General features: G+C 49.9%; 1 protein-coding gene across 1 annotated transcript in view; it reads left to right on the top strand.

Annotated features, from left to right (window-relative positions):
• Positions 1–4,179: 4,179 nt before the first annotated feature.
• Positions 4,180–10,658, top strand: part of PRSS12 (serine protease 12) — an 82,888-nt gene continuing 76,409 nt past the window's right edge. The window contains exon 1 of the mRNA XM_084855908.1: positions 4,180–4,783. Within this exon, the coding sequence (XP_084712034.1) occupies positions 4,378–4,783 (406 nt within the window). The 5' untranslated portion in view covers positions 4,180–4,377. The remainder of the gene's footprint in view (positions 4,784–10,658) is intronic.

Here is a 10,658-nt window from a genome sequence, read left to right as displayed (position 1 = left end):
ATGAAATGGATTATTTCTGGACCCATTTCAGTCCAGCTTTGGATTTTAAATTTGTGTTTAAACACAAGTTTTGGCACTGAAACAGTCTTGTTCACTCTGATGGGTGACCTCTATTGGGAGACAGACAGGGGGAATTTAACCCTCTTGATTCTTCTTAGCTTTTGATATACTCAGTCATGGTATCTTTCTGGACTGGCTCTGTTGTTGGGAATTGGAGATACAGTGATACAGTGATTCTGCTGCTTTCTGCAGGGTATGTTCCAAAAGATAGTATGGGGGATTTCTGTTCCACCCCTTGACATGTGTGCTATTTAGTGCCACAGCATTCCATCCTATCCTCCATGGGTTTTTGTGTGTGTGTGTGTGTTTTAACACTTATCTGAAGCTGCTTGGTGAATTTGGACTTAGGTGCATGTCATCAAAGTGCAGGTGACACTGAGTTCTAGTTTTCTTTGTCATCTGAGCTAGGGGAGGCTGCAGAAGTTCTGATTTGGAAGCCCTGGATTTGGTAATGCTCTTAATGAGGGCCTATAAACTGATGTTGAATCTGGACAAGATGGAGTCACTGTGGGTAGATAATTCCCATGAAAGGATGCTCAGCCTGTTTTGGATGGGGTTGCATTCACACTGCGAGGGGTTCCTTTTTCCAGTGAAGTGTGCCTTTTACCAGCTGTGCCTGTTTCACCATTTGTGCCCCTTCTGAACAGGCATAGTCTGGCCATGGTGATTCATGCCTGGTTGAATTACTGCAACGTGTTATATGTGGGGCTGCCCTTGAAGACAGTTCAAAAGCTTCAATTAGTACAGAATATGGCTCTCAGAATTCTGACTGGAACAGCCCCGTTTATCCATATTACACCAGTTTTAAAAGTGTCACTGGCTGCCTGTTCACTACCAGACCCGATTCAAGGTGCTTCAAGGCCCTAAATGGCAGAGGACCCAAATACCTGAGGGAGCACCTACTCCCATATTCACCTATCTGTACTTTTAAGATCTTCTGCCAAGGCCCTTCTCCGTGTACTTTTTCCATCTGAAGCAAGACAATAATCAACAAAAAAGGGGGGTTTATTTGTAGTGACGGATTGCCCTTCCCAAAGGATGTTGTCATTTAGGCACCTGGCAGAAACATTTTTATCTACCCAGGCATTTTAACTGATATAAGTTGATCAACAAATTATAGAATTCAGGTTTTACCTGCTGCGTTTATCATTGCTTTTTGTTTTTATTGCATTGTTTCCAATGTTTGCACACTGCCCTGAAATCTTATATGATGAAGGATGGCATAAAAAGGTTAAATACATACTTAAAATCTGTAATATCTTCTTAACTACAATTACAGAGGTTGAATAGGCAGAGAACAAGCAAGGACATACTAAGAAAGAGGGAAAAAAATCCATATCTTCATACTCATAGTTTCTAATTACTGGCCCCAGTCCAGCTGAAGTTAGTGATAAGTCTGGCTTTAGTCCAATGCACACACTTACCAGGGAGTATGTCTCCATTAAACAAACTGGTACTTATTTCTAACATGTTTAGGCTTGTGCGATAAGGCACATTCCTATGCATACTTACCCAGGAGTAAGTTTCATTGAATTCAATGGGACTTCTGAGCAAACATGCAAAGGATCATGATTCAAGTCCTATTGAAAGCAATGGGACTTACGTTAGTGCTATTGAACTAGCATTCTATTGATTTCAGTGGGACGTTGTCATGGTAACTTTATTTGGATTGGGGCCACTCCACACAAAGGAACAGAAGACTGCTGTGGGAAGCCGATCATGGATGCCTAACTTTATAAGGCAGTTTTAAAGGTCATATTTAAAGCTTCTCTGATACAGCAAACAGAAACACCCAATGTCCTGGGATCCAGGCACCTTCGGGCACTGTGGAGTTTGAAGTAAGAATCTTGGTGTGTGGGGAACATACCAATCGAGTAAAATGAATGGCAGGGGGAAAACCCCCCAGCATTGTTGCTGAAAGCAAGGGAGCCCTTTAGAATGACCACTGAAAGCAAGGAGTGAATGAGGAACTGAATGACGTAGGTACGAATGGGAATTAATGTGTGCGGAGTGGAATTACATGACAAAGCAGAAACCATGAAACTGCTTTGTGTGGTGTAATCTGATTAACTCCCAAGGGTCTTTGTTAATTGACTGTGGAGCAAGTGTCTTGGCGGACCCTAAAACATAACACTCGGGCCCAAAATGCATTCGACGGCAGCACGTCCCAGCGGATTTCCCAACGGGTGCCCTCGTGTGGTTCGCAGCCTTCGGGAGTGAGGTGAAGATGAGCTGAAGCGTGTCAGTGGAGAATCTCTGAGATGTGACAGCGGACAGAGGACCGGACCCCGGGACGTTTTGCGTACAAGGCGCGCGCAAGAATGGCAGCGTTCCGAAGTTGGACAAGAGGCGGCGATGGAGCGCTAGTCATGCGCCCGGCGGCGGCGGCTGGGCTTGGCAGCAGAAGCCGGTCGCCTTTGGAAACCAGGCGGGCCAGAGCTCCCTACCTCTGCCACCGTGACTTCCAAACTTCCCCCGCTCCTCCTCTCAAGCCTTTTTTCAGGGGAACCTGCCCCCCCGGCCACCCCCAAGGAGGATAAGGGTTACGGGGGGGGGGGAGAGCAGGGGGACGTGCGGGTCCATCTCTTTGCCAAAGGTGCAGCTCGGATTGCCCCTTCCGAATCTCTTTTCGAGTAATGGGTTGTAGTCAGTGTGAGTCTTACTTAGAGTAGACGCATTGAAATAAATTGGGCTTAAGTTAGAGTGCTATGGGATATAACTCGATGGCACCAATGAAGTCAATGGGCTCTAAGCACCGCATTGTGTTGGTTCGGAGCATGCCAGCGAACAGCATCCCATTCCCAGTGGAGGCTGGTGGCTCTGATGTCAGTGGGGCTGTGAATCCGCTCTGGGTTTCAGCCAGAACCAGTCAGAACACTACAGGAGCTAGCTAAGGTGCTGAACCCAGTCCCCAAATAGCCACCAGCCTCCCCTGCCCATTCCTAAACCCGCGCAGGGGGAAGTCTCCTCGGTTGGATGAGATCCTCCCTCTATCTCCCACATCTACCTGCAGACTGGAGGGACTGAACGTGGGGCATTCTGCATGCAAAGCAGGTGCCCTGTCGCTTGAGCCACGATCTCCCCCATCCTCCATTTCTTGGCCCGCCCGCAGCATCCTAAGCTCTCCTTTCGACCTCTCCGATATGAACGCTCTTTGCGCCCTGGCGGTGTTCAGGGTTCGGGATCGCGGTTCAGGCTGGTAACATTCACGTCTCTGAGCATGTGCAAAGCGCCTGTCTTCCTCACTGAGTGACCACCATAAGCAGCTCCCGACATCAAGATACATGTCGCATGAGGCTTTAGTGGAAGGGGACCCAGGTCAGAACATGGTGAGATTGCCAGTTCCCAGAAAAGCCGAAATGAAAGCGTGCTGCTTTCCTCCAGGATGGAGATGCAGTTCTTGGAAGGAAATGCTTTACCTGTTGAATTTCTGCCAGTGGTGTAGCTGTGAAAAGCTGAGGAAATGTACGAGCCAGTGTGGTGTAGTGGCTAGAGTGTTGGACTGGGACTCGGGAGATCCGGGTTCTAGTCCCCACTCGGCCATGAAGCGCACTGGGTGACTTTGAGCCAGTCACTGACTCTCAGCCTAACCCACCTCACAGGGTTGTTGTGAGGGTAAAATGGAGAGAAGAACGACGTAAGACGCCTTGGCTTCCTTGCAAGAGGAAGAAAGGTATGTAAATGTAATAATAGATAAAATGAAATAAACTCCAAATTACTATGCCGGTTGTGTACGTGGGAGAGAGTGAGAGCGGGGGGGGGGGGGGGCGTGCAATCGGTGGAGGCTGGTGGCTCCGATTTCGGTGGGGCTGTGCATCCATTCTATGTTTCAGCCAGAACTCTAAAGGAGCTACCCAAGGTGCTGAGCCCTATCCCCCAAATAGGTTCAGCGCTTTAGATAGCAACTTTGGAGTTCTGGCTGGTTCTGACTGAATCCCGGAATGGACGCACCGCCCCATCCAGACTGGAGCCCCCCGCCTCCACCGCCTGCAACTCCTAGACGCACTTTCCTAGGGCGTCTATTCCGTCGATTTGGGGATCGCCGCCTTTTCCGGAAGGGTGTTCGGGATTGCGGTGGCGATGGGGGCAGGCTCGCGCCGCGGCGGGCGTTCCTATTTCGGGCGCTGAAGCTGCCGCTGCCCTTGAGGCGGCGCGGCGCGGCGCGGCGGGGAGGGCAGGCGGGCTGCGCGCCGCCGTCCCCCGCGCTGCGGGGTGGCGGGTGGGGGGATCCGTGGGACGCCGCGGCCCCGCCTCCCCTTCCCCAGCCGGGGCGCCGGAGCCGAGGGGCGATGGGCCAAAGCGAGCGAGGCTGGCACCATGACGGTCGCCCGCGTCGTCCTGGCGGCGGCGGCGGCGCTGGCGCTCGGGACGCTCCCCGAGGCGGGCGGCTCCGCGGCGGGTCGCTCCTCTCCTCCGTCTCGGGGCGTCGCCCGCCCTCAGCCGCGCTCCCCGCCGCCCCTGCCGCTCCAGCACCAGCAGCCCGGCGGCGGCGGCGGCGGCGGCTGTCCCCGAGGCGGCGGGCGCTTCGCCAACGTGACGGAGGCCGGCGCCGAGTGCCTGCCCTGGGCGGACGTGCCCACGTTCCTGGAGCGGACGCCTCAGGGCAGCGGGCTGCGAGGGCAGCGCAACTTCTGCAGGAACCCCGACGGCAGGAGCAGGCCGTGGTGCTTCTACAGGAACAGCCGCGGCAGGGTTGACTGGGGCTACTGTGACTGCAGGCAAGGTGAGGAGGAGAGCGCGAGGGGGGCCGGGCGAGAGAGGCAGAGGCGCGCCGACTCTCCCCCTCGCTCCGCCAGGGACGGTCCCCCCGTGCCGGTATGCGGCCCTGGGGGACCCCCTTTCCCCGCTTGTCGCCGGCGTTCGTTCCCTTCAGGGCGCACGTGCGCATTCGCGGGCGCTGCCTCCCGCTCCGCTCGGCGGGCGCGCTGCCTTCCCATCCGCGAGCTGCCCGCCCAGACCCAGCCACGGGCTTGCCTTGGAGGCGCTTGAGAGCTGAGGCGATGCAGCGGGCGCGGCCCCATGCCCGCTGCTGGCGCCGAGCCGTAGGGCCAAACTGGGCGTGACTTTAAATACGTCTTTGCAGTTAACCTGCGGGGGTTTAAACACAAGTGAACGGAAAGGATCTGCTCGTCATGGGCTTTCAGCAGCGGGGGCGGGGGGAATGTTACCCTTTCCTCCCCTGCTGCTGTCCTGAAGAAAATCCCTCCTCTGAAGCTGCGTTTTGCCTTTCCTGGAGGATTCCATCCCCCACCCCCACCCCCCGCCGCCAATTCCAGCTTCGGAAAAGGGACTTTCCTCAGGACGGCATCAGGGGAGGAACGGGCTGCATCCCCCCTCCGTGCCTGCTGAAACCCAGTCATTGGTGTCCCCCCCCACCAGTGCTATTTAGATGCCTTAAAACCTATGCATTAAACGTAAAGAAGCATTTAACATCATGTCTAGCTTGGCCCTAAACCAGCCTTCGCCAACATGGTGCCCTCCAGATGTTTTGGACTTCCATCATCACCATCCAGTCAGGAACCCTGGGAGTTGTGGATGAAAACACCTGGAGGGCTCCAGGCTGGGGAAAGCTGCCTTATGATCCTATGCATGTTTGTTCTCAGTCTCACTTACTCCCCAAAGAGCTTATTCCCAGGAAAGTGTGCACCCCAACCTGGTGCCTTCCAGATGTAATCGAGTACAACTCCCATAATCCCCAACCAGCATAGGCAATGGGCAGAGACGATGGGAGGCTTAATCCCTGGGGGCACCAGCTTGCCCTCGAGGGCCAAAAACGGAGTGTGTGTACATTATATGATCTTTAAAAGAAATGTTCAAAAAAGTTTTTATTAACATACCTGCCTGTAAAAGCCACCGCAGGTCTGGCTGTCGGTCACAGAGTAAACGCGTGGAAAATGACTGAGAGCCTTTAGCAACGCGCACTGCGTGGAGGTGAATGTGCGGGAAGTTGTCTTTGGTGTGATAGTAGTTGCGAGTCCACAAGGGTGTCTCTTTCTTCATCTGTGAAATGTTGGAGGGTATGAATGCCTCACATGGCTGCCAGGCAGCTTCAGTGTGCGAGAACTGCTGCTTAGGTGGGCAGTGCTGAGCACTTGTGCAAATGCCGGCTGTAATGGGACAGGTTAATTCACGAGGAAGGGTTGACTGCGAGTAATTGGTGGTTTGGATCCTGAGGTCTGGATGTACTTGTGATCATTGTTGGAGGTGTGTGTTGGGGACGGGGCGGGGGCGTGTATTGCTGCATTTACTGCTCTCTCTGTGTGTGTGTGTTTGCTGTTGAGATTTAAGTGGGACATCGGAAGTGGAACATAAGGCATACTGAGTCAGACCACTTGCCCATCTAGCCCCGTATTGTCAGCACCGATTGGCAGCGGCTCTCCAGGGTTTCAGGCAGGAATTTTTCCAACCTACCTGGTGATGCCAGGGATTGAACCTGGGAACTTCTGTGTATAAAGCAGATGCTGTACTAGCGAGCTACGACCCTTTCCCTACTGCAGCCCTTCCCCTGAGTGCAGGAGGTTACTAAAAAAAATGACACTGAAAGTCCATTAAAACACACATCTTGAGTTTCTGAAAGTTAAGTTTCTAATGACGCATTAAGACCAATGTGTTCCAATAGCCATTTGGTGTTACTTCTTTTCCAGTATGTCCTATGAGTGCATTTCTTGGACCTTTTGGCCTGGGTCTGTGTGATGAGGTCTGTGTGCATGGCCTACATTATTTTTTTTATTTTAAATGTCATATCCTACCTTAGAATGAAAAAAAAAAAAAGAACATTCAGGGTGGCTTGCAGACAGTTCAGATGTACAACATAATGGGCGTATTCACACGCGCATGGGGTGGTGGTGGTGGTTAGGGGAACTACCGAGGGGGAGATTAGTGGAACCACGACACTTGGGTCTGTCACATGACCAGGAACCATGTGGCGTTGTGTGGCTCTGCTACCCCCCGCCTCCATAGTTACCGGGTGAGCTTCCTTGAGTGGTTTGTGCACATCCAGATGTCCTCTGCGGTGCGAACAGGCTCCAGGCGGTCACTCCATCATCCTGGCTGGCCATGTGACCATAGAGAAAGTCCACAGTGGCTAGAGCATTGCCCGCAGCAGCAGACACTCTAGCTGGTGGATTTTACGGTCGTGGCCTGGAAGTCCTCTGGAGCCCGTTTTAACCACTGGGGAGCCTGCCAGATGACATAATAAGCCTTCCTGGGGGCCCTTAACCCTTTTGCAGGGGGGTGGTTAGTGGAGGTGGTTTAGTAACCACAGGAACATGGTTTTCTCTCCCCACACAACATGCTGAGCCACCGTGGTTACTGGAAATTCCCCAGCCACCGTGGCTTATTGTGACATATGAACAGGTGTGCTGACTGATTGATATATATATATATATATATATATATATATACATGTTGGTTGCCCAAGGGTTGGGAGGATACCTGTACTGGTGTTTGTGCATTGGATGCTGGCATATATGTGTGTTGCTTTTGCTGATGTGTTGGCTTGTGCATATTGCCTGCACTGATTGATGGGTACTGGCTGTTGGATTGCATGACTTGCCTTTAATGACTGATAGATGCCATGTATTACATGCTGCCCCAATGGTATGTTTGTTGCTGAATACTTTGTTTCTACCTCTTGTGCATATTTTGGATGTCTTGCTTAGGCAATGTGTGAGATAACATCTATGTATATTGGTTGCTGTGTATACTGTTTTACAGTACAATCCCACACTTGTTTATCAGGAAGTAAATCCTAATGAGTTCAGTGGGAGTTATTCCAAGGTAAGTGTTCATAGGATTACAGCAGTAGTTATTTTTATGTAAGCACATGGACTGCTACAAATCTCTCACCCACCCCTGTTTTCAAGTGGGTTATTATTTATTATCTCACTCATGTACTACTAGTCTTCCATGATGGAACTCAGGGTGGTATATATAGGGTTTCCGGGTGATCTCCCACCTAGGCAGTGACCAGAGCCAGACTTGCTTAGCTTCAACAAGGTTGAATGCCCTGGGAGGCAAATTGGGGAAGAGAGTGGGTTGGGTTTCTGCATACTGGTGGGGGGAATGCCCTGAGGTATGTAGAAAACAACCCCCTATTTGCCGCTCAAACCCAGCTGGACGTGAGGGCTGCTCATGCATATGTCCCTCAGTCACCAGACTTGGGCATAAGAACATATGAACATAAAAAGCGCTATGCTGGATCAGAACAGGGGTCCATGTAGTCCAGCATTCTGTTCACACAGTGGCCAACCAGCTGTTGACCAGGAACCCACAAGCAGGGCATGAGTGCAACAGCACCCTCCCACCCATGTTCCCCATCAACTGGTGTACATAGGCTCACTGCCTCAGGTACTGGAGGTAGCACATAGCCATTAAGACTAGTAGCCATTGATAGCCTTTTCCTCCAGGAATTTGTCTAACTCCCTTGTAAAGCCATCCAAGCTGGTGGCCATCACTACTTCCCATGATAGTGAATTCCATAGTTTAACTATGCACTGTGTGAAGAAGTACTTCCTTTGATCTGTCCTGAATCTCCCACCAATCAGCTTCTTGGGATGACCCCGGGTTCTAGTATTTTGAGAGAGGGAGAAAAATGTCTCCCTATCCACATTCTCCACACCATGCATAATTTTGTACAACTCTATCGTGTCTCCCCTTACCCTCCTTTTTTTCCAAACTAAACAATCCCAGCTGTTGTAACCTTCTCTCATAGGAGAGATGCTCCCGCCCCCCCTTGATCATTTGAGTTGCCCTTTTCTGCACCTTCTGCAGTAAGCTGAAGGGAAGCAAGTGGCCTGCCCAAACCATGAGTCATGCATCCTCTGACCCCAGTACCCTCTATGTAAGCCAGCCTTACCTAACCTGGTTCACTCCATATGTATTGACTACAGCTCCCATCATACCCAACATCCAGCATAGCCAGTTCCATGCTGGCTAGGGAAGCTGGGAGTTGTGGTCCAACACATTTGGAGGGCACCAGATTGGGGAAGGCTGATGTAAACTGTATGACAGAATGTTCCCCGTTGTTTAAAAGACAACAGTGGGAGGAACGGAGGGTGAGCGTTCTCTGAGCTGATATTCTTGCCCTTCTGGATTATTTTAATTGCAAGGCTGGATCCACCCTTGCAGTTGAAATGCTTGAGGAAGGGGAAATAATTGGTCTTGGAGAACTTGCACTCTACAGGCACAATGTTCTGCCTTTACCAGTTACAGAAGACCAGTTACAGCCTCTCTGCTTGAGCATTGGTCTTTCTATCTGTACTGCATTTTTTTCAGGGGAATGTGCACTCAGATGCACATCCTTATGTGGGTATCCATTTGGATCACATTCTGTTGCAAGCTATACAGTGTGGATGAACACCATCCATACACTAATATGCATTTCAATATGCATCCAACTTACATCTGCAGTTCCTGATCCACCAAAGGATATGCAAAGATCTCTTCAATCAGAACAGGGCAAGAAAGAAAGCATGCAGTGTGAAGATGAAAAGGAGAAGAAGAAAAAAGTCCTTCTCTTACCCTTCTTCTCTCCTCCCCACAACTCAATAAATTGTTTTGGGATACAACACAAAAAAAGGAGTGAATGTAACAACAGTGTAACAGCAAGCATAACAACACCTACAGTAACTGAATGTTTATGTGCATGTACATTTGTATGTTAGTATTTCAAATGTGTATAAGCCACTGTCTAAATGTATCACTTTATTAAGAAAATGTAATTTGTAGTAAAGTATATTAATGCATAAAACTTGGATGGATAATGTCTCATCTCCAGTGAATGTCAAATTCAGTTAGAACCCATTTTTAATATGTTTCCCAGATGGTTTGATAAGCAGGAGATAGGATAAAATATATATCATTTATTAATAAAGAAATACATGACAAAAAGTGTAAGGGATTTACAGATGGCTTCATTGCTAATGAGGATACAGAGTCCCTATTTTATTAGTAATATATGGTTCATGTATCTGATAGTTTCAATGTCATTTGTAGTCCCTTTTACTTTCTTGTAACTTACCGCAGTCATTTATTGTTTTCCCAAGCATACTAAAGAGGAAAGAAAGTTCAAACATCATGGAATTTAGTAAAGCAGCACATATGCATTATCTTTAAAAGTGACATTGCAGTTGAACTATTTTAGCTTGCAGCTATCAGCAAGAAGGGGTAGATTTTAATTCTACAGTTGGTGTTGGTGCAGTTGCAGCCATCTCTTAAGCAAATGTGTCATAAATCACATCTAGAGTAAGATACAGTGCTGCTACTCCTGTCACACAGTACATATGCATCCCTCTTCCTTCATACCTTGCAGTAGTTCAGTTCTAATATACTGAGCTAGATAGCAATGCTGCACAGAGAGGTAGGCAGGAGTGCTGGCAGGAAGGAATGCTGGCCAGCTAAGCCTTCCTGAACCTGTCTAGGAGTGCCTCCCGCCTGGATCAGTTATGGCACCTTTACTGCAGACAGACCCCATGGGCTTTAGTCAGAGCTTTCACTGAGTGTGAGCACAGAGAAGCTGGCAAATGAGGTTCCATCCAGTAAGAAGTTTCTGAATGACTGTAGCAGCTTGTAGTTTTAATAGCTAGCTCACTCATCCT

Source organism: Heloderma suspectum, chromosome 5, assembly GCF_057233095.1.
Source record: "Heloderma suspectum isolate Gila_16-S chromosome 5, 16-S_ref, whole genome shotgun sequence".
Classification (NCBI taxonomy): Eukaryota; Metazoa; Chordata; class Lepidosauria; order Squamata; family Helodermatidae; genus Heloderma; species Heloderma suspectum.
The sequence above is the reverse complement of the archived record's forward strand: the minus strand, read 5'-3'. Positions and strand labels throughout refer to the sequence as shown.